General features: G+C 47.1%; 1 protein-coding gene and 1 long non-coding RNA gene across 3 annotated transcripts in view; one reads left to right on the forward strand and one right to left on the reverse strand.

The window, feature by feature from the left end:
• EML1 (EMAP like 1) overlaps nt 1–14,520 on the reverse strand; it is a 121,352-nt gene extending 106,832 nt beyond the window's left edge. Inside the window, exon 1 of one of the 2 annotated variants that reach the window (XM_072038305.1) lies at nt 14,197–14,520. In XM_072038305.1, coding sequence (XP_071894406.1) covers nt 14,197–14,224 — 28 coding nt within the window. In that variant the 5' untranslated portion in view covers nt 14,225–14,520. The remainder of the gene's footprint in view (nt 1–14,196) is intronic. The other variant, XM_072038307.1, reaches the window with a different exon arrangement.
• LOC106017479 (uncharacterized) lies at nt 14,218–20,843 on the forward strand. Its single transcript, XR_001190970.5, has 3 exons — nt 14,218–14,355; nt 16,740–16,884; nt 19,120–20,843. It is a non-coding gene; the product is annotated as an uncharacterized lncRNA (long non-coding RNA).
• The last annotated feature ends 3,160 nt before the right edge of the window (nt 20,844–24,003 follow it).

The raw sequence follows: 24,003 nt of genomic DNA on the forward strand, positions 1-24,003 counted from the left end.
ATATTAAGTCAGTAAGTGAAGTTCATAGAAACTCCCTGTCCAGAAAAAGAAAAGAAAGTCTATCTGCCTTGTAACAGCCAGAGCCTTTTCCAGCAATCAATCGCAGGCAGCGCGGGCTAGCAGGCAGGGCAGGAGCGCCAACGTCAAGCCCTGCAGGCAAGCCAAGAAGGGCTGGGGCCTGGCAGGGGACCAAGTCTTCCCCTGCACAGCCACACAGGCACCGCTAGGGAAAAGGTTGAGGGGCTGCTAATTTCTGCACGGCTTCCTAAACGCTGCTCCGCTCGGTCTTGGCACAAGACGCAAGCCAGAGCCTGCTCCTGCAGGACTGTGACTTGTACGTCAGTGCCCTCTTTCCTTTTGACAGAAGGAAGGAGGCAGACGACCCAGGCTCACACATACATGTGGCAGTAACATGCCCCAGAGCAGTCCTTAGCCACCCTGCCACTTTATAACCCAAACGTTAGGATACCCTCTGCGGGAGGATTTGGACCCTCTCGGGGTGTGTAGGATAAGCACAAGCACTGCTCTGCCCCGTCCCTTTGTCAGTGAATGGAGCAAGGTCTAAGCATCCCTAAAAATGGGCCTCTGCCCTTACTCAGGAAAACCTCCCTTTCATTTTACACAATTTATATTTGTGAAAGAGCCAAAACAAACAAACAAACAACAACAACAAAGGATTGGATTCATTAACTATTAATGCTGCTTGTTACTAGTATTTCTACAGTAGCATTTGCATTCCTGGATCTTCAGATACAGATGAAAATGTATCCTTCCTTCACATATCTTACAAGTTAATTGATATGCGACGTGCCTTGTCAAGGGATGGCAAACAAAAGACCTGGGAGGAAGGAGATTTGCTCTGAATAAGCCGATAGCTACAAATGATTCTGAATCATATTGGAATTAAGTGACTTAGTGCCACTAATGCCACTGGCACTGCTGCTAGTCCTGACACTGGTGAGGGGCTTAATCTAAGAGTCTCTTTTGATTTCTCAGAGGCTCCTAGTGGTTAATTTTCTATTCCTTTTCCTTTTCTTTTTTCTCATTTCTCCTTCTTCAGAACTTGTCAGAGTAAAAGGCTGATGTCTGAAAGGATCTAATCTAGGCTATGGTTAGGTTATGACAGGCAGGAGGTAGAGGAACAAAAGTGGAACAGGACAGAAAATGGGGCTGATCCACTAAGATTTGCTAATTGTAATAAATATGAGACCGCACAGAAGCTTCTAATGAGCTTACATAAAGCATTTTAAAGGGACACTGTCAGGTTAAGCATTGTGTTTAAAAATATAAATTTTGTTAATAATTCCAGATTAAAACGGAATTAAACTTCAATGCTCAATTAATTTCTCACCCTTTGTGCCAGGGTCTGACCTGTATTTCACACAACAGAGTCACCAAAAACAGAGGGGGTTTTATTCTGCTGCTTCTTGGCTGGAGCACACCTACACCCTAGGAGGGAGGGTGGGCCATGGCTGCCCTGTGAGTGATGGAAACGCAGATAGAAGGATGTAGCAGGGACATGTTACACCCTGGCTTCGTTGGCCAAGCTCTGGGCTCCCGTGGGGCTTGCACAGAGGTCTCTCACCAGGCTGGCAGGGTTGCAGCTCCACCAGGACCAGCCCTGGGTCCTCACGCCACCCTGGGTCACACTGTGTAGCTTTGTCCACAGCTTCATTTTCTTGTTTTAGCGCATTACTTAAACGTTTCCATGTTTAGATTACAGGCTTTTCAGAGCAGAGTTTGAAGCCAGAACAGTGACCATGCAGAGTTTAACTGAAACTGAAGGAAAGGGCTCGTGGAAACTTCACAAAGAAGTTTTGTAAATAGAGGTTTGATACTATGGTGATCAGTCCTTAGAAGTGTCGACTCCCTTCTCCTCTCTTCTCAATTCCTTAATGTTCTTCCAAACATGCAGATTGTAGTCCTGGCCTACATGGCAGCACTGAGTGCATGTTTATGCACTAAACGATTGCAGTGAAGTCGTGCTCACAGAACAGCAGTGCTGGATCTGCTTCCCAGCTGAGCCTCTCCCAGAAAGTCTGGGAGGGAGCAAAATGCCTTTGCCTGCCTTTATATCTCCAGGGGTCTCTGGACAGAATGTGGTTTCAGTAAACCACAAAGCATGGTCCAAACCTGAGGAGGGTGAGAGTGCAATGGGGAGCGAAGGCAAGAAATCTGTTCCTGGGCTGAAAGGCTCAGGTATGTTGCCACATGGAAGCCCGCCAAGGATGTGCTGGAGGTCATGTCCTCTGCTGTTTGCATTATCTGCTCACTGCGGCACCCCCCGGTGCTGCCCTGCAGCCCCACAGCTCATCCTCCCAGCAGGCTGAACCCCAGAGAGGCCCTGCTGCTGCCAGCTGTAAGAGGAGCTGGAGCAGGCTGCGTGGATTACAGCGCGTCTGATCCCAAAAGCTGCTGGGCTTCAGGCCATGATCACCACGGGTCTCTTCTGGTAGGTGCAGCCTCCCTCCAGCATCCGAAGCATCCCAGTGTATCCATTCCCACCCACGAGATGCTGCAGCAAACACAGTGGGCTTCTGCTTTTGCTGTCTAGCAAATTCTCTTACCCCAGGTGGAAAGATCTTCTGCTTCTTTTATACTGGAGAAGCTGAGAAAATAAATTTTTCAGAATAACCCACAGTCTGCATCAGTTCAACAGAAGCAAGAAGAAGCACTTAGAGTGTGATGGAAGGATTACTGTCCCCATGTATCGTTACCTGGGGGAGGACAAGCCCAACACACGAGAAGCTTTGTAACCATCTCAGACTACTTAGGGAATTTGCAACACAAGCTGAAATGTTTGAAAATGTATTTTTTTTTCCTCAGCCTTGCATTTCCCAAATGAGTATGGACAAATTCAGGTCTGGAACAACTCCAGAGAATGTGATGAACTACCAACAGAAGAACAGAGGCAATTGCTTTGTTCCCCCTCCCTCCCAGCGTGATGCAATATCTCTTAAATCCAGTAGGGGAAAAAGAAAAAAAAGGTACGCAATGTAATAAGGACAAAAGTTTGTTCTGATTTCCTCAGCCTCTAAGCCCGCTGGGCACAAATCTGTGTTCACTATATGCTGCAGTCTCATGGCCCAGCGGATTGAGTGATGGATTGTGTTTTTTGTTTACCTCCCTTTCCAATCTCTTCTGTAAGCCAGAGATAAAGCCAGCACAGCTCTAGCTGTACTTTTGAACCCATGTTTAAATGGGGTGGAGATAAATCTTAATGAGATTGTCCTGCCCTATTACCTTAAGTAGTATACCTCAAATGAACCCTGCTAAAGGCTGTAATTCCCTTCTGAGATTTCAGCGACATGAGCAAGTGGCTCATATTTCACTGTTGTGGTTTGGGTCGTCATCAGATACTTGGTAGAATTCCATCTTTATTGCATAAGTATTAGAGAAACCAGAATTTATTAAAGATGTGAAAATAGTAGAAGACGTTTTCCTCAAATAAGCACTAAGAAATTTTCCCTAATCTCTGCTCCAAGCAGAAAATGATTTTTGCATCTCTATTTCATGAGTGTTCAGTCGTAAAAACTTCACTCCTATAAATTCTAATGATAGATATTTTTTTGCTTCCTATTTCATATCAGGATAAAAGCCAAGGTGTCTTCCCAGGACTTGCTGCTGGGTGGAGTGAGGAAAGTGGCAGCAGATGGGAAGAACTGAGAGGAAGGACCGGAGACATCTCAGCCTGGGTGTCCCCAGTGAGCACCATACAGCAGCACGGACACCATGTAGTTAGGACCTCCTGAGAACAACGTGCAGTTGAAAAGAGAGAATTTTTAGGAATTATTTAGCTAAAGTAATAAGAAAGGACTATCCCTAACTGCCGATCTAGCCCAGAGGAGAATTAGCCTTTCTGCCGATATTTCACACCACTTTGTATACGTCTCATACCTGTCCAATGCACAGAAATTCAACTACCTGAGGATCTGTGGCCTCATCAGGTGCTATTAACTGTGAGAGAAGAGATCTGGGGCTCATCTGAAGCAGTGAGCGGTTGCTTGTAGAGGAACAAGACCAAGCCCATAGGAATGCACTGGGATGCGCCTACCCTGCTGCCTTTGCTGCATGCTGTCCTCCAGGAAGGGAGTGTAAACACCCCAGCCAGCAGCAGTGAGTAGTGGAAAATAAATGTGGTCTGTGTTTGCTGGCTCCTCACTCCAAACAACCCTGAGCTCCAGTCGGGGTAGCTCCCAAGAAAGCATGCGTGCCGGATCGCAACGAAGCAGCTGGTGGGGCGGGCTTGGGCTGTGCTGGGGTGGACTCACTCTACAGCATTGCCTTGTCCTTCATGTCAACTCATTAATTTGTCCAGTTGCCTCCAGTTCTCCTCTCTCCCTGAAGGGAGCTGGATTCCATAAGCCAGATTGTCAGTTGAGCAACTGCCTCAAAACAAGGAAATCTTTAAAGATTTGGCACCATAACCTAGGATAACCCAGCTGCTGAACCTTGTTAGGGAAAGAAATCAAATTCTAACCATGCACTCAATGTTGAGGCACATTTCTGAAGGAGAAAGTAAAACCAATTTTGCCTTTATCTCCTCCTTGGACAAAACCAAGATGTTCAGCCCCTGGTTACCTTTGTGTCTCCCAGACATGGAGCAGTGAGCTTCCTTGTGCACCTTGGGGTGCCCCTCTCCCCTACAGGGTCTCTGGGCTGTGGGACAAGCGTCACAACACAGGAACATGTATGCCTTCTCCAGGAACCAGCCCTGCCCTGCTGAGGTCCTGACAGCAGCATGAAGTGGCGAGATGCTCAGCCAAAAATCATGCCGAAACCTCTCTGGTGTCAGTCACGCTTTGATTGACCTGAGTATTGAGGCTCCTGTGGCAGGGGACGCTCATCATGCCTTGACAAAAATGTGTCATCCAGTCCCTTTTCAGTGGTAGTCTCCTTCCAGCATATGTGGGAGAAGACATCAGAGTAAGCAGGGAGTAGTAAAGTACAACAAAAGGGCTATTCAGCTACTTTATGTGTGGGGAGGCTCCCCAAAGATCTAAAGAAACCAAATAATTGTAGAAGAGGAGTTTGCTGAGAAAACAACCACTCCTCCTGTAAAAAGCTGTGAGCAGATTGAATGCTTTCCCTGGAGTTTTCCAATTTTTTCATTAAATGACTCAAAATGAAAACATGCAAAAATGTGGTTGGTGTTTAAGAAGACAGTTTTTGTTAGAGAAATATTATTCTCCAGCCTACACATGTGAGCGTTGTGTGCCTCAGCCTGCACTATCTGTCCCAGTTACTGCACACTCTCTCACACTTTACCACATGATGCTCCTTCTTACGACTTAGATATTTAAAAAACAAAATATCTTGGGGAAAAAAGAAAATCCCCATTCTCCAGTGGCATAAGACTCCCCATATGTTGCTGACTGGGTGAGAATAGACATAGATGCCTTGCTGACCCCCAAAAACTCATGACCCAAGAAACCTGGCTTTAGAAAAAATAAAACAAATCTTACGAGGCTTGTGATAAACATCAAAGGGCTGGCAGCATTAAGATGAATCAAACATTTAAGGTGAAATTTCCCAGAGAAATTGCTTCCATTTCATCAATGTGCTGTCTGTTTTCCAACAGCTATGCCTAAATATACCATTTGGAATTTATGATAGATGCAGGAAATAATAGTTTCCTTTTCAAAACCCTTTCCAGATGGGGCCCATATGCCTGCAGCACAAACATATTGCAATCTCATGCCTACGTCAGATGTGTGTGAGAAGGGCTGCTGACTCTTGTAGCAACAGGACTAACCAGGGAGCCTCTGTTCTAGGGTAAAAAGAGTTGTAGAAAATGACAGGTTTAGTGTCCCAGGAACAAGCTGCCTGTGCCAGAGCTGCTTGTGTGCGAGTCTATCAACACTGAAGACTATCTCCAAACAATTAATGAAGTATCAAGTTATTATAAGAACAAGCTGAGAAAGTATATTTATTGCTAGAGATCCGGTTATGAGGTGACAGAGGATTTTAGATTTTATGACAAATGTGTTTCCAATAAGCTGTTCATCGTAACATCACAGCTTCACCTGTTGGAGATATTGAACATGGTGAAGGATGCAATTCCAGGAAGATCAAGGACGATTTCAGGCTAAGTTCATTTGAAAAGCATTGCCAGGAGCTGGATTGCATCTGTGCCTCAGCCGCAGAGCTCCTCTCAAAGGGAGGGCAGTTGCTCCATGGAGCAGCTGTGGAAACCAAGCTTTCCATGACGGTCACTACTGGAGCGCTCCTCATCTCCTGGTTCTGGACCAGATGCCAGAGCCGTGATTTGCAGACATGCCCAGCTCTCACAGCTAGAAATGAAGTTTGAACATGAAGTACGGTGCTGGGCCTGTGCTGTGAAAGATGAGTGCCTCAGCACCTCGGGGGAGACAGCCACATCAGTCAGTGCTGGTTTTGGCTCAGTCCTGATGTGCCTCGTATGTACACTCTAATCATACCACACACGTGGCTGTGACTTATTGCTAAGTCATATCTGGAATGTTTCAGTAGGGGAAATACCAAACATTTACTGTTTTTGAATTAGGTACAGAAATAAGTACGTTTCTCTGAGCAGTTGTGCTGGGATGGAGTAGGGGTAATGCACAGCACCTCTCACACACCACAGCAGTGCTTGCTGGTGGGGTCGCAACCCAAAAACCATACCAGGAATGCAGCCAGGACTCTGGCTGTCTGATTTGGGGAGAATAATGGAGCTGACCCAGCTACAGCCTGTACCTGTGGGTCTGATATATAAAGGTATTGCTGAGGTTTTAAAAGACTTGTGATCCAAATTCACTAGAGTGGATAGAAAGGCTCCTTTCCATCTGGATCAGGCCCTTAAAGCTCTCTCTTACCACAGAGAGAGAGAGATGGGCGATTTTTAAGTTTAACCCAAAGTTATGACCTTCTTAATCACTGTGATATGATCGCACAAAACCTGAGGCCCTCACTTGTAGATTTTTGAGTATCTGTGGAAAACATTTTGGTGTTCAGACCTCATACACAGGTGTTTTTTGTGTGCTTTCACTCCTTGGCTGTGCCAGCGAGACGAGTTTTGCACAGAGCATCTATGGGTTTGTGAAGGGATTTTGGACCTAAACCTCTCAAACATTTCTCTTTCAAATACCATCAACCACAGCCGATGGAAATATGAACCATGTGTACAGAGCTCAGAGCAGCGGAGAGGAGCTGGGGGTTCCTGGCAGGCACGGGGGGAGCTGAGAGGAGTGGGCCTGGGCGCCTCTCTGACACGCTGCCTCGCTGGTATCCATGAAGAGGAGAGCGTAACTCTCATAACTGTAAACCTTGCTGGAATTTCTTTTGGCTGCTCAAGGGCCACTGCCAATGTTCTGAGCCCAGGATGGAGCCACCTAAGGGAGGAATCCCATGGGGACAGTCTGTGTGCAGGCCCATCAGCAGTTCTAGCCTGTCCCAAGGGGCCCGGTGGCCCACCACATGCTTCAGCTGCTCTGTGAAGCCCAGGACTGCTTTGGAGAAGTGAACCTGGGCACCATCAATAGGTCCATGCCCAGCACTTGGCATCTGCCAGGAGCCCATTCCTCTGTCCCAGTATTTCTGTCCAATTTCACACAAGCAAGAAAGCATCTGGAGGACCTCACTGCTTTTTCATATGAGGCATGAGATGTAAAAGAATCCTGGATGCTGCTAATTTAACCTTGGAAACCATCATTGCATGGTGAGGGAACTGATCACAGGCAGCAAGGAAAGAAATGACAGGGACAGACAGGCAGCTAAAGAGGTAGATGAGGGCCTGGGCACTCACTACGTTGGCGTGAGGGTAAACTGGCATTTTGTTTGGAGCCTGAATTGTAGAATGAGGGAAACGTGCCCCACCCTGTAAATTACTGTCCATGAAACAGGTCTGCTGCAAGACAGGGCTCCAGACAGCAAGAAGTAAATGTTAAACGCAATTACGGCTCCTAAATGCCAATGGCTTAACGCTGGCTATGCTGGCAATGCTGCAGATGTTGTGAGGCATGGTGGGGAGGTAAAGAAAAAACACATCAGCTGTTTTTCTGCGTGCCCCAAGTTACAGTAAACATCACGGACTAAGACCATCAAGAAATGTGCTGTATGCTCTGTGCAAGTGTTCCTGCTTACAGACCCTAGGACAAACTAGAGATTTCAAGTATTTAGATGGACAAGTAAAAACCTCCTGCCAGCATAATCCTCCTCCAAGGGAGGAGGAGCCCTTGGCAAGCCATGTAGCCTCTTTTATATTTCCTTAACTAGATCCTTAACCAGCATCCCAGCTGCAAGCATTCATGCTAACTGCCTCTGTCTCTGATGACTGCCTGAAAGAGCTCTCCTTCCTCAGCATGGCTCTCCTCAGGAAAAAAGGAATAGGGGAATAAAAGTAGAAAGAGAGCCATAAAAAAGAAAACCTTTCCCATTCTTCCAGATATGGTTTCAGTGCATTTCTGCAAACTCAGACTTCTGAAAAACAGTGTTAACATCTATGCTACCTCCAGCTCCCTCCCTTTCACAGGGCTACAGCAATTACTACATGGGCTCCGGAGTCCCCAGCTTCCTCCCAGACCAAAAAGAACTTTTTTTTTTTCTTTTTCCTACGAAAGATCTGAGAAGGTGGATAAGAGACTTCAGCTGGGCCACTGCAGCCTCACTGCTTTGAAAACAGCACGTTTGAACATTGCCATCCCTCCTCAGCGGGGAGGGTGTAGGCAGGTTTAACTCCTTATGGATCCTCAGCTGCGTTTGATATTTTGGATCATGGGACTGTCTTGAAACGCCTTACATGCAGAGAGGGCTTTCCAGGTTTGTCTCTGACCTCTTCACACTCCCGTGTCTGCACAGGGATTGCTTTGTTACCATGAATCTGCTCCTAGTGTTTTTCTTGTGAAACATGGATTCCTGGGGCTCCTGAGTCACACACTTTGCCTTGCCTGTTTTCCTGACCCTCAGATTCAAAAATCTCTATAAAAACACACACGCAGATACCATAGTTTCATTCTCGTTAGCATTGCTCCCACCAGTGCCCAGGCCCCTGTTGTTGCACCGCTGCTGAGGCAGAGTGAGGAGCTGGTGCTTGACCCACCGGCCTTCAGAGGCTCAGAGGGACAGTTCCCAGCTGCCAAGAAAGCTCTGGGATTTCAGTTTTATGTGCATCGAACTAGACCAAGGAACACAAAGATTATATTTGTTTTTATTTTACTGAAGGATTTCAAGTAATTTTGTCTGACTTGCCACTTAACTTCAATTTTCAAAGCGTACCCTTTAGAAACGTGTTAACATATTGGAAATGTTGAGAAAATCTTACGCTTTGATTCAGTGACCTCTCTATTTGTTGATGGAAGAACACTGTACTGGAAGATTTGTTCCTAACAGAGTTAATGATCTCCTCCTGATCTGACTTCCCCAGTGCAAAAAGAACTGAGTTTGCAAAGAGGTACAAACATCAAGCCCAAAGTTTCTGTGAAGGTGGTCTTTAGTTACAAACCCTGCTAAATGACACATAACATGTCAGGCTGTCATTGTTTTCCAAAAAGTAGTGATTAATACTACCTACAAACAGTGGTCATTTTGGGCATTTTTGGTCAAACGGGCATTTCTTGACGGGTAAAGCAACCAGCTCTAGCCAGAGCTCTTGCGCAGAGCCTTTCATCTGCATCTTCTCTTGAAGTCTTTCACAACGCTGAGCATAGGGCTGGGATGCCTTTTGGGTGGCAGGTTTTAGAAAGCGGGAAGTGTCTGTATGAGCAGTGGTGAACTGCACAGTCTCAGAGCAGTGGAAGTGCCTGAAGACAGAGGGCAAGAGCCACTGGGGATTTCCCTTCCTCCCCATCCCACCCAGGACTCAGCCATTCCCCTGCACACAAGCAGGCAGGGGATGGGATGCTGGCCCAGGCAAGCATGGCACAGAGCTCTTGGGAAAGGAGTGGAGAGCAGGAGGGAGCCACGTGGGCTGCAGGAAGTCACCTGGGACTCCAGCCAAAACAGATGAAACTGCTCCATGGATGGGACAGCCTCCTATGGAAAGTCGCCTGCAGAGAGATGAAGTCTCCTCCAGCAAGCCTGGAGTGATCAGTGGGCGAAGCAAGAGCACAGCCCATGAAATGGGCAAATGCTGGAACTGCTTCTTTCTTGAATATTTATACTGACTGTTATATTTATATATAAACTCTGTAAGATGCTTCTCTCAGCCCCTCTGCAGCTCCATCTTTAAATGGAACAAGGCAGACAAGAGCAAGGCTGGGCTCTAAGGCCTTCAGAGGAGATCAGCAGGCATGCTTCAGGTAATCTGCAGTGACATCTGGCCACAGGGACCTGGACAAGCTTGCACAGCTTCAGTGGCTGTGCTGAAGCTGCAGTCATTTACAATCATTCTTAATTTGGGGCTTCAGCCCAGGCTTCTCAGAAGGTGAAAGTTTTATATGTGTTTCTCTCTGGTGCTCTAGCCCTTAAAGCCACAGCAGTGAGACATTTTTACCAAATCTGATGAAAGATGAATTTAAAGCATGATCCTGTACTGAGCATGTAAAAACGGGACAATTTTATTTGGCTGGCCCACACCCCATGCAGGCACTAAACCATTTCCTGTGACTTTTTATGACAAAAATGTTATTTGTGCCATTTTTAAATCCCAGCAGCCATGTAGAGACAGCACAATGTGGGTGAATGAGGTTCTGCGCAGTAGCAGCCTCACGGCTGACCTAAATGGACTCACCGTGACAGTGCAGAATATGCACAAATCTCTGGAAACTTCAATTCCTGGAGGGTTCTGGGATATCCTGATTCTGCAAACACCAATTTTAGCAAATTGGCTCCAGTCTCCCTTAAAGACATGTTTGAAATGTGTAATTTTAGCTTTGAAAGGAAGTATTTAGCTCAAGAGTCAGGAACACGCTTCAGATGAAAGGTCTTATTTCCTCCTCTATTGAAATGATGCCAATACAAGTTTAGGAGGAATTTTAAGGAAATTCAGTTAGATTTGCATACCACCTGCTGCAGATCAAGCTAAATCAATTCTGTTTCTTTCTTTTTTAGCCCTGTTTTCATAAATAACAGAGAAAGTATGTACATAGAAGATTCCTGGTATCCGAAGAGCTATACTCTCTCCGGCAATATAATCCTCATCTATTATGGCTGAATACCTTGAATTATCGTGGCAGTGATGTTATCCACAAAAATGTAGCCATGCCATTCAAAATCAGTCTGTGGCTGACGGAGTCTTAAGGAGAAAATAAGGAAAGAGGCACTTTAAGAACCTTTGCCTGACTTCAGAGCTTTTTCTGAAGTCGAGAGGATTGTGTTAAGAACCCGAACCATCGTGACTCATATATTCCTAATCAAAATGTTGGGTGCGTGAGAAGCTGTTCAGTCACACAGAGACTAAATTGTCTCCTTACAGGAGGAAAATAATACACACAAGAGGAAGCACTTAAATAATTGATGTGCTCTTCTTTTATCTGTGTGTAGGAATGACAGTAAATCTATGTACCTAGCACTAATGGGGAGCATCAGTATGCCAATAATTGCTAATGGCAAAGAAATGCGAGTGTGATAGTCCTGAAGTGGCTGATCCTTATTTTTGCTTTATCTACCCATGTTACAATGGTAAATTGATGGTGTAAATTTTAGAAGTCTGCTCACTAATATGTCACTTTGATAGTAATGCTCACAAATGCCTTTTTTGGTAAGAATTCAGTCCAAAATGCTTGTACAGTTACTTAGATTTAATCTGCCATCTGACAGCTAGGATCCTTCTTTTATGTCTTCTGTGCCACATTCAAAAGACAATGTAAAACTTTGTTTGCAACACATGTTTAATTTTCCATTACAAATCAGAGAAACAGCGCAGCCACCCTGGAATCAAACATAAACCAGAGATTTAAAAACCCAGTGCTTTCATCCTGAAAAACTGCACAACCATTTGCAGTGCAGAAGTGGGATATTCCTACTGAATAAAGCTTCTTGTTGAGAAATTATTGGTGTATCGACCCATTCACATCCAGCTATTTAATTCAAAGATTGTATTGAGCACTTCCCTCTGGGTTGCTTGTCTGAGGGAACAATTACGCAGCTGTTCTTACTACATTCTTGTGTGGGCAGAAAGCACTGTAAAAATCCTGGCATGAGTTTACAGTAAGTACAACCTCCAGTTCGCGGGCTGTTCATTAGGCGTACTCTTTGCAAGGAGGTTGGCGAAGCGATACGTAGGCTTGACACTAATATTCTGCTTTGGCTAAACTTATTTATAGTTGCGTGCCTGTTTATGCTCAGACACATGCACACGGCTGTCCAGGTTGTGTTATAAACAGAGCTCGAGATCCCTGCCACGTTGCTTATGGTACACACCACTACAGCAACTCCTTGCAGCTATGCTGCCTGGCCACTTTCAAAACCAGGAGTTTTAGAAGTACAGCACCCGTCTCACTATGCTGATTGGGCTCAGCAGAGTGGTATTTCTGCATGGCTGGACACTAAGCATTATTTTAGCAAGTTTTATGATGGGTTTCTTGCAACCTTTTCAATGGAGTTTTTGCTGTTGAAGTTTTAAACTCTGAAATAGCTGGTAAAGGAGAAGCAGCCACAAAGGGAGTTGCGTGATTTCAAAGCCCCCTCGCAGGAAAAGCCCTCCATCACTCTGCTCCTCCAAGGTCTGCTCACAGATCCTGCAGAAGGGCCACCTCCCAACTCGTACACCACTGGGAGAGGGAGGTGAGGGATGAGCCCTGGGGCTGGGCAGGCTGCTGGGAGGCCCTGGGTTGGGTGGATTTGGGGGGAGGAGAGGGAAGCATACCTGCCCCTGGCCTGTGCCAGAACATTTCTGACCTGTGTCCGCACCTACACATCTCTGCTGGCTCCTTCTCCGCCTAGCAAAGTGCTGCTGCACCTACAGGAGCTTTTCTGAGGGCAATCTCCCGGGCCCTCAGTGGGGAAGATTGAGATATCAGGAGCTCCTGCACACAGCATGCTCTGCGTGCTCAATATCAGTTTCATCAGTAATATCAGATGCCAGCTAAATACTGTCACTGTCATCCTGAAATATCCCACCCTCGGCTCAGAGTGCTTAACAAGCAAGCACAGGCCGGGCCCTTAAAATCAAAGCCGGCTCTGCCGAAGAAGGGAAGCCTGGTTCTCAGATCAGCCCTTTGACAGGGTGGGCGAGGAAAGCCCATCCCCAGCTCTCCTGCCTTCAGACAGCGCTGGTAGCTGTGTGACGGCGCAGGGAGCTGTGCATGGTGCAGTTCACTCTGCATTGCATACATAATTTATAATTTTCCAGTGGTTTTGATTGCACATTTTTGGACATGGGGTTGCTTTCGTAAAATGGAAGCAGAGAGAGAATTAAAAAAAAAAAAAGAAAAAAAAGAAAAAAAAAAAAAAAAAAACACCTCTGCTGCAGCTGCCTTCTGTAGTCCCCTGTTTTAGCTGAGACCCTCATCTCTGACACACGGCCTTCACAGGCCACAAAACACAAGCACTGCACACTCTGCATGTGTTTGTCTGTATACACAAATACCTGAAAAGATCAATGCTTCCCATGGCACAAGAACAAAAAAGAATAAAAAAAAAATGTTTTCAGTGGTCCATGCCTTTATTAGCAAAATGCCTTGGCAGAGAGTTGCTCCAGCATTACAACAGTTTCCTGTCACGCCAGCAGCATAGCGGGTGTTTACAAGACGTACAGAAGTTACAGAAAAAGCAGCTGAGAACCACGCTGCTTTCTGAGCTCAGTGAAGTTGGGCACATACAGCCATACGTGCCCGTAAAAGCCTCCTCCAAAAGATGCAGGCAAAACATGCGAAGCCCTGACTTTGGAAACACGGTGCGCCTCTGTTTCCTCTCAGCACACAAACCACTCGCCGTACATTTATCTGCCCTTGCTGCGTCCGCAGCCGTTGCTGCGGGTTTATCAGCGCGCTCCCACCACGCGCCCGCGGTGCGCTTGCTCCTGGGGGACCCGTTCCCAAAAAATCCCCCACGGGAGACGGAGACGGCAGGCACCGACACCGTCACCCTCACCCCTGACAGATCCAGGGGCTGGCTGCCCACGGTACCCAGCCCTTCCTCTTCCTCACCCTTGTGCCCTGCGTGGGCCCCAGGCTGGTGGCGGGGGGCTTCTTGTTGCCCCGTGGCGGTGGCCAGCCGGTGGGCTGGTGTGGGGCTCTGCAACCCGAGAGCGTGCGCTAGCCGGCGGGACGCTGCGGTAAATATAAATCTGGCTCTTACCCACGGGCAGTCCCTCGCAGTCAGACATCGTGCGAGAAGCGCTCCTGGCCAGGGGCTCGGGAAAACCACGGCGAACAAACACCCGCGCGGGTCCTTCTGCTGGCGGAGGCAGGAGGGGGGGAAATATCTACGGATTTACAGCCACCCGGCTCCTCCACGGTACATCTAACCACCCAGAGAGCTGTAGCAACAGTCCCGTCTCTGCCTTCTCATTATGGGATGTAAAGATAAGAATGTGCTTTTGTGCCAAAAGAGTGTGCTATTGGTGGATAAATTTGTTGTCATCCCTCCCCTTCACGGAGTTTCCTCTTTAATGTCACAGAGGCACATTACCCGGCCCGAAAGGCCATAGAATATTTATGAAACAGCTTTTAAGAGCTAAGCTGCGAATCCGCAGCAAAGGAGGGGGCTGAGGGCTGCGGTGGGAGCAGCACTGTCCCTGGGGGGACGCAGGCGGTGGCTGCTCCCCTCCTCTACAGCTGCTGGCAAAACGAGGGTGGGAGCTGGGAGAGGGGCAGGGGCTGGAGCACGGCTGGTTGCAGGGGCAGAAAAATAAATCCGCTTTGGTTTGTGCTGTAAGATCGGAGAAATGGTACTTGTGACACTGTTTGCTGTCCCACCTTGTGTGTTTACCAGTGGCAATGTTCTGAGTGCAGATTTCTTGGTAACTTTTTGTCACTTTTGCTTGCTTAAAATATGCAGCTTTGGTGAAGTGAAGCATTTCATGGCTACCCCTACAGCTCAACTTTTTAATGTCAGTAAATGGATTCTGCTTGATATGAAATTTCTAGACCTTTCAGCCAGGTCTGGTCAGCAGTGAGGATCCCTGCACACTGGCACAGTCTTGGCTACTTAATGAATAGAAAGCAATTCATGTCACCAGTACCAGGGCTCTGTTGAGGTGGCCAGACACAACCACCCAGGACAAGGAGCTGCCAGAGCCCTGGGTGACATATTGCTTCAAAATACCTTGAAGGGAAAAAAAAAAAAAAAAAAGAAGAAGAAAGAAAGAAAGAAAGAAAGAAAGAAAGAAAGAAAGAAAGAAAGAAAGAAAGAAAGAAAGAAAGAAAGAAAGAAAGAAAGAAAGAAAGAAAGAAAGAAAGAAAGAAAGAAAGAAAGAAAGAAAGAAAGAAAGAAAGAAAGAAAGAAAGAAAGAAAGAAAGAAAGAAAGAAAGAAAGAAAGAAAGAAAGAAAGAAAGAAAGAAAGAAAGAAAGAAAAAAAAAGCGCTTCATTAAGGCTTGATTTGTATGAATTGTACTAGGTGCTCAGTATGCTCAGCACCGCTGAAAGAGCTGGGCCATTTTTATCAAGGTGCTTCACTCTCAGCACTCAGCAGTGTGGCAAGCTGTAGCATGGCTTCAGCTCAGAACATCAGGCCAGTGACTACAAAAGCTAGAAGAGCTGCAAATCTTCCCAAAAGGACACCTCAGGTTCCCTTCAAAGGTTCTGGAGAGCAGGATGGGGGTCCTGGGGCTTTCTGTCCCAGTGCTGGTGGAGTTTGCTGGCATGGAGCTCTGCGGGCATTATTCTGCCGTGGACATCATGCCAAGGCATCATGCTCATCCCCTCCATCCTTCTGCCACTGGCAGGCTCAAGGAGCAGTCTCTAATCTGGGAGATATGGAGCCATGGAGGTGTCCAGACTCAGTCTCAATGCATGTCTGGGGAGAGTAGAGGGGCTAAAACAGACCAGAGGACTCTTCCTCCCATGCAGTTTCACTGCAGAAAAGTTTTGCTCCGACATGTGTGTGGATTAAAGCTTGTTAGCTAGATTCTGTCCCAGCACAGGCTCCCAGCTCTGCAGGTGTTTATGTGCCAATTGAACCTCAAGCCCCATCGAAGTCCCTGGAACCACTCAGTTATAAAGTTAAACATGTGCCTAAGTGTTTGCAGAATCAAGGGCTCACCATCCCCACTCGCACTCACGGAGCAAGCAGCTGCAGCTGATTTTGAAGTCACCTCTCACAGCTGTGTGCTCCTCTGCGGAAGGTTGGAGCCCTGGAGCAGAGCTGGATGAGTGCCTGCAGTGAAGTCACGCCAAAACGCAAACCGGTGGCTTGGCTCAAGCTCGTTTTCACCAGTGGTTTAAGAAACCTGTGCCTCAGTCACCCCGCTTACATTGCCCTTGGCTGAGTCCGCTACGGGGCTCAGCATCTTCTGGAAGAGGGGTAGAGAAGCCAACAGAGAAGACAAGGGGAGAGGACAGAAACATTGTCAGCTATTACTGCAAAGCTGGCAAGAGCTCACCTGCCAGAGCCATGAGGAGCATTTGGCACCCACCTTCCATGGAGCCTCAGGAGAGCTCTGCCATGAAACACTAACATGGGAAGGTAGCCACAGGGTCAGGGGTTGAACAGAGCACACCTAGCTCTTAGGATAATTCTCACCAACACTTACTCAAATAAGGACTATAGGATTATTTAAATTAAAGTTTTTGCTTAGATCCCTTGGTATTTTGGTTATAGAGTTATTTTTGGTATGACTTTTTATTTTTTTAATAAGAGACAAACGAAGTATTTCTTTCAACTTTCTCTGTTTTTCAGGCTGAAAAGAGCCATGCTTGCTCCTGGAGAGAGGCCAAGCCTGGAAAACTTAAGTCTGAAAGGAGAAAGTTTGGGGAATTTATGAATATGCCTGGTGTCTGTCATGGTAAAAAAATTTAAAAAAAAAATAACGAAACAATAAAAGGTGAGTGATAAAGAACACATTACTTTAGTAAGTTTTAAGCTAATGCGAAAAATGTGCTAAATATCTGTCAATAACTGCTCTCACTTGGGCTTTCTGAGGAACTCCTCTGCAAAAAAATCAGTGACAAATACAAGGAGAGGGGAATGGTAAATTTAATCTCTGGAAGGAAGGTAATGGAAAAATTCCTAAAGGACTCACTGGTCTCCTGTGGAAGAGAGCTGCATGGCCCTGATGTGTCTTTAAATGCTTCATGGAGCTGGAAGAAAAGCAGCAGGGTGTGCAGGGTGCTGAGCTCATGTCCTGGCAAAAAGGGCAGTGTGTTCAGCAAAGGTACAGAACATCACAGAGCCCTGCACAGTACCTGCACATGGCCTCTTTACACCAAAAGCAGTTGCTAGAGTGGCCACATCCCTCTCTGGAGCTTTCCAGGAAGAAACATAAACATCTTGCCTGGTGTTTATGCCACAAATCCTGCAGGTAACCCAGCTGTGCGGTACGTCTGGGCTGTGGAAAGGGCTTCTGAGGTGCCCCAAACCTGGGGCTGAGCAAATGTGCTTGGGAAAAGAGGATGTGTGGGGAAACCTGGGTGCAGGGCAGCCGTGACAGCGCCAGTAGGCAGTCCTGTTGGTGCCCAAGACGCCTGCTGTCCTGCTGGCTGCTTCTAAGCCCAGGTGGCAGCTTTGTGAGTGAGCAGCAGACTCTCATAAACACGAGCTGCCAGCTAAATGAGTGAGACAACACGTAGTGGGACTGGGTTTCTAACCTAGAAGCGTACATATCCCATTAGGCTTCTGATCTAAGTGCCTTTGGAAATCAGGTCTTTAACATCATAAATCTCTCAGGACTCATAACAATTTTTGCTGCAGCCCAAGGGGCTCAGTCATCTGGCTGCGCAGAGCCAGCCTCACCTGCAGGCTCCCAGCTGGAGCCACGGGGGCTTTGCTCCTGCTGAACAGCTGCAGATGGGTCCAAACGTCTGCAGAAGCTTGGAGCTGCAGCTCTCGCTGTGGGATCGAGCACCCTGCGTGCTAAAATTACTGGTGGAAGGGCTTTGCTAATCTCATCACCGATGTAGGAGCATGGAGGGTTGGTCTCATTCCTGTGCACTTCTCTCCCCTGGCAGAGGGAAACAGGGGGAACGAGAGCCATTTCAGCTAACGAGGTCAGACCTGATTATTCAATCTGCAATTTTCTGTAGGGCTGATGCAAACGCCTTCCTGCCCAGTTCAGCAGGAGCTTCTATCTCACATCAGCACGATTTCCACGCAGTTTAAACGGAGAATGGCTGAGACGTGCTTCTCCCCTCTAATTTATGCAAATTCCGCTGGATTTTTCCCTGCTGTGTGGCAGAGATTTCTGCCTGTTGGTACTGGGGGATTCACAGCAAGCAGGGGGAGGGGAGGGATGGGGCTGGAGATTGGGATGGAGAAGGAGATGCAGGGTGATAGAAGCACTCAGTGCATGCTTGACACCGACAGGTATGGTCTCCAGCTGGTGGGACATTCACAGAGCTCCACCTGTGCTTGCAGCAGTGGTGGACGAGCTAAGCATGCCTGCCAGCCCAGACAGACAAACTGAAAAACTCAGCATGTGCTTCAAGTGTCAGCTCCTGGTGCTGGTCTGTGCTGGCAGCCAGTGTCAGGAATTTGCTAGCAAAGCCTGGTTTTCCCCTTTGAAAAACCCTGAAACTGGTGGAAAGGGCATAGACCCTTTTGTCCACTCATGAAGGTGGTAAAACTGACAGCAGGGCAATGTAATAGTTATGCTTCAGCTCTTTATCACCAAAACAGCAGAGAAATGGCTACAGAGCTGCTGTTGTGCATGGCGATTCCTGGCTTTCCCTAGGAAAGTGGAGAGGTTCAGACTAGGAGCCAAGTGCTCAGAAAGTCCTGGTAACTGGGATTTTATTTCATTATTGTTTTCTGACACATCCTTTTCACATCTCAACTTGATGGATGGGGAGCGTAATGATGTAATTACAAGAGCAGTGGATGCACTGACAGGAGCTCGTGTGGGTGTATCCTAGGGAAAGGCAGTGAAAAAAGGCAAGATACAGCTGACAGTTCGGACAGTCCTCCAGGAAACAGCAAACACAAAAGTAACAGCAAGAACTAGATATATCATCATTTTGTGTCTGGGAGACCTTAGTGTCAGTCTGGTGGTATTTATTTTATTTTATTTTATTTTATTTTATTTTATTTTATTTTATTTTATTTTATTTTATTTTATTAATAGGATTTTCATTAGTCACAATTGAATCTGAGCTTTGTATTCAAGAAAGGAAACGTCTCCATCATCTCCTCTGATGTCACCCTGGAGAGAAGATTAGAAGATTAACTGTGTCAGGTGACACCAACCCAGCGGCAGTGAAAATAATTTTGCACGTTCAAAGAGAGAACGAGGGAGAAATTCCGCCTGTCTCCAAGAAGTCTTACTGGTGACAATTGTTGGCTCGCAAACAGCACATTTTATGCAAATGTGCAGATATACAGTAAATAAAATAAGAAGATCAAAGACTTGGAGGAGGATTTATCTTAAAGAAGTGGATGGTCTGAATCTGAGTGGCATTTTAGCCTCATCTAATTTATAAGCAGTTGCATTTTGAGGAAATAAGTCAAAAAAGGCCATTGAAATTATGTGAGGAAATATAAAAGCTACAAATAGAGGATAAAATTGACTCATGAGCCATCACTGTTGTTGCTGGCAATGTCTCCTAACACACCTGATACCAAAATGAGTATGTGCCCTCGAGTCCACCTAGCCTGGTGCTCAAGGGACTGCACAAGCAGTCAGAAAAGGTGAGTGTGACTGCAGGAACCTGGCTTTCAGCATCTGCTGATACAAGCACACAGCTCATTGCTGGCAGGCTCTGCAGGACTCACCCAGAACAGGAGGATTGAGGCAGAATCTGTTTTCCCATTGATACGTGGCAGATTTTCATGCACAACCGCAATTAGCATTAATGGGATTTCCTTCTGCAGACGTTCCAGGTGTTATTGAAGAGCCTCATGGTGAACATAAAAAGCAAAAACGAAATTATACAATTAGGTCGGATCTTGCTGTTTCTGGTTTTAATGGCATTATTGCGGTTTATTTCGTCGGGATTGAGTCTTGCACAGCTGAGTGTAGCTGCATTCGCTCTGCACAGATCTCGTGGAAAAGGGAGTGTTGAGCTCTGAATGTAAATATTATGGTATCAAGTGGTGGGTTTGAAGAGAAGGTGAGAGTCTTGCAAACCTGATTTGGCAGCTGCAAAAATAACACTTGGGCAAACAGATGGTCTCTGCAATAAGGGAAGTCTTTAAAAGATTCACAAATTAATGAGCTCTGCCAGGTTTTTAGTGGTTCCTACCAAAATTCCTATAAATCAGCCAACCGGGCAGGAAGGTGGGGGCGGGAGGAATCAATAAGTTCCCCGGACAGCTCGTATATCCAAGGTTAGCTGACAAAAAGGCTTCAGAGCTGGAAAATCCCAAGAGGAATTAAGGAGGTGCAATATTATCCCTTCAGAAGGCAAAAGCCACAGCGTCAGTCATGTGCTGTGAGTGCTCTGGGGACTAATTGCAGCCGTCCGTGATCAAGGATATCGGCTGGGTGATAAAGAAAGGTGAGGTGTCACACACTGAATTATTGGCTCATCCTGGGAGCACCAAAACTTGGTGTGAGGAAATGAAAGCCTCCTCCTTCAGCTGCAGGTCAATAACCACTGATGTGCTCCTCCAAAGCAGCTGCTGGCTCCACAGCACTGGGTGCAGGCCTGCCGGGCAAGGAGACAGAATTAATTAAGGAATTGCTAATGGAATCAGAGCTGAACAGCAGGGGAAATTATTCATTAGGTTATCTATGAATTTTGTACCGTGGCGCAATACGATCCACTTTACAACCCACTTTCATTTGCTTCTTTGCAAACATTTGTCAAGGGTGCCTGACAGCAGGAACGACCAGGGAGGAGTTTTCATTCTTAGTCATGTGGGGACGCCTCCTTCTTACAATAAACACAGCCACAATTAACGGAAGCGGTGACCTTGCTGGCGATTTCTGCAAAAAGGACAAGACTCCATGGGAATAGCAAAGAAAGCAGATTATTACCACTTTGTAAGTCAGGCTGGGGGTGAGGAGAGCTGCTGGGGCAATCGTAAGTCTCCTGCTGCCACCACAGGGATGCAGAAGCCCCAGCAGGGCAGGAGATGACTTTCCCAAGGTCACCCAGCAAGGCCAGGGCATTGTGGCAGGGGAGCCTGGTCCTGCTACAAAATAGGTGAGGGACAAGCGGGCTGTTACTAAACCAGGCTGTCAAACTGCTGTGCTGCTTGCAAAAAGGAAAGTCTCAAGAAGCCAACTTGCTGACTGTTGATAAAAAAAGAAAAAAAAAAAAAAAAAAAAAAAGGCAGAGGGAGAGGGGTCCATCCAATGCTCATGAAGTGCTGAATGCCCACAGCTTGGGCAGCACAGTGGCTTGTCTGGTGTCTGCCCAGCCAGAAGTTACCACTGTGACTAAATATCTTAGGACCTTCCTCAAGATACTCAGTGCTCCTGCAGCAAGGGTTTCTTTCAATGCATGGCCAAATGCCACAGCCTGCCCCAGGAGCCAGAGGAAGAGCAGGTGGAAGGTTTAATGCTTTAAAATTGTAGGGACAAGCTTCCTTGGAATTTCCTGATTTGATGCATGAAGCTGCTGCTTCCTCCTCAGACTCCCACTGTCATCCTGGGCTGATCTGAGGACTGGACGTCTCCCGTTCCCATTTCTGTACAGAGACATCGCACACTGGCTGCCTGGGGCACTCAGGGGAATCCCAGGGCTGTGACACTCATCGAGGGAGCAGCAGAGCCAGGGGCTCCCACCCCAGGGCAGTCAAAGCCTCACGGCCCCTGGGCTGCTTCGCGCAGGCCTGAGCTGTGTCCACGCCGTGCCTTTACCCCCTGGGCACACAGCCAAGCCAGCCTTCCCTCTGTGCCCTGGGTCTGCTCCTTAACTGTATCGATCTGCAGAAATGACATGAACTGGTAGAAGCAGGCAGGCACTTGTCTCTAAAAACCCTGGGATGCAGGAAATCAGTGGGGCCTGATCGGAGCAGAGCCAGATGGGCCCAAGTGCAGCCCCAGGCCGCAGCTGCAGCAGGTAACGTGGGCTGGTCAGGGATCCTGGTGTCCTTGAAGCACTGTCAGTGTGTAGTTCCTAACATTTCATCCCAAAATTATATGTATGTTAACGTTTCTATACGACACTTAACTTTACAGAACCTCATTAATGAGGTGTTAAGCTCACAAGGAATAGACCAGAGAAGTGCAAAGGCTAACAATTAATCCACTGTTGATATCTTTTAGTTTAGAAAGCAGCAGAGGCCTTAGAGCAATCTGTCTCGCAGCAGAGCCCACATCTAAGGAAATTCCACGTATGGTCAAATGTCAAGTTGTTTCTTTTGCAAAGGGCAATGTGGCAATCGTATTTCCATTTGGAGAGTTTTTCCTTGGAGCTGAGTTTTTCGGGGGGGCAGGGGAGGGAGAGGGGGCCAAGCACAGTTTTCCTTTGAGCACGCATGCATTCACAGACCTCGCTGCTTGTTTCCCAAAGGTTACATCTCCCTTCTCTGGGGGCACAGCGTCTGAGCAAGGCACACCTTCCCCAGATCCCACCTAAGGTCTGCTTGGTCTTCCCAGAGCCCTTGGGAAGGCAAACACTGCTGGCACCACAGCAGCTGGGACTCGCATCCACCCATCTATGGGCAGAGCTTGGCCCGGCACTTTCTTGCCAGTTCAATGTCCCTTTTCATCACTGCTTCCTCAAGAAACATGATTTGCACAGTCCCTTCCATAATAAATCCTAAAACCGATGACAAGCTCCGAGCCCCTACACTTTTCAGAAAATAGCTGTGGCTCAGTAAAGGGCAGAGATCTGCCTGATTTAAGGCTGCTGCACCAGAGGAAGGCTGGCAGCATGAAGGGGTTTCCATCCTGGTAGCAGCAAGCAGCAAGCAGCCAGGGCCTGGCTGTCTGTGCAGCCACAAAGAGCCCCAAATCTGGCCCTGCTGCTGGCACAGCTGGGGTGATGGAGCAGTGGGATGAGAGTGAGAGTCCAGGAGGGGTTCTCTTTGTTCCTCCATCACTTTCACCTTCCTCCCTGACCTTGTTTCCATCGCCAGCCCCTCTGCAGTGCTGAGGGATGGGGAGGCACAGCTTTTCTCACTGTAGACCCCTCTTCCCAGCCATATTGCTGATCCACCATGCCTCCACAAACCTCAGGGAGAGCCACCAGCTCTCGTCCCATGGCTCCTTTCAGTTTCCCTGCTCCCTGCTATTTATTGCTCGGCGGTGCTCAGGGCAGGAATGCAGCCTGCCTCTGCAGCCCAGCAGGCTAAGTTTAGTTCATGGCCCTGCTAGCGATTGCCTCCGTGACACTAAACAAGAGATTAAATTTCTCCGTGCCTCAGTTTCCCTCTGTAAGCCATAGATAGCAAAGTTTCCTTTTGTAATCTGTCCTGGGCAAGAGCTGCTTCATCCTGCTTGTTTACACTGTGCGTATTATTGGAGTTCCTGCCCTGGCTGAGATCTCAGCTACTTCTATAATTAGTACTTTCATGCTGTGTTTTCATTAAAGGTCTCGTTATGCTTTTGATACGGCATACAAAATACTAACCAGAGTTGAATTGTAATTCGTCACATTGTAATTTTCTATTTTGTTTGGAGTTCCGTTTGAATTGTAATTCCCTCACAAAAAAATGATCCTGGGATTGGTTGTGCAATTCTAGACATTGCAAGTGATAACAGCACTTGTGTGAGGACTGACGTGGCCACAGGAAGTATGTCAGTCTTGGGCTCCCTGAGAAAAAATCCTCTTTTGGAGATGTAACCAGAGACGTAGCCGTCAGTGCTTTGGAACTGAGATGACAAGAGTCTTTCCTTGCAACAAGAGCAACAAGGAAAGAGAAACTGTTATTTATGAGCTGAAGACTTGGCTTGATGCTGTCTCTTTAAAAAAATGTTCCAACAATACATTAAAAAGCAAACCTCTTCTATCACATCCATATTTCATCTGCACCTTGGAACTGTAATTAATGGCACAGGAGGCTTCATTTGACAAGCTGTCCTCAGGGCAGACTTTTTACTTCTATCTACATCAAC

The sequence above is a fragment of the Anas platyrhynchos genome, chromosome 5 (genome assembly GCF_047663525.1).
Source record: "Anas platyrhynchos isolate ZD024472 breed Pekin duck chromosome 5, IASCAAS_PekinDuck_T2T, whole genome shotgun sequence".
In the NCBI taxonomy this organism is placed as follows: domain Eukaryota; kingdom Metazoa; phylum Chordata; class Aves; order Anseriformes; family Anatidae; genus Anas; species Anas platyrhynchos.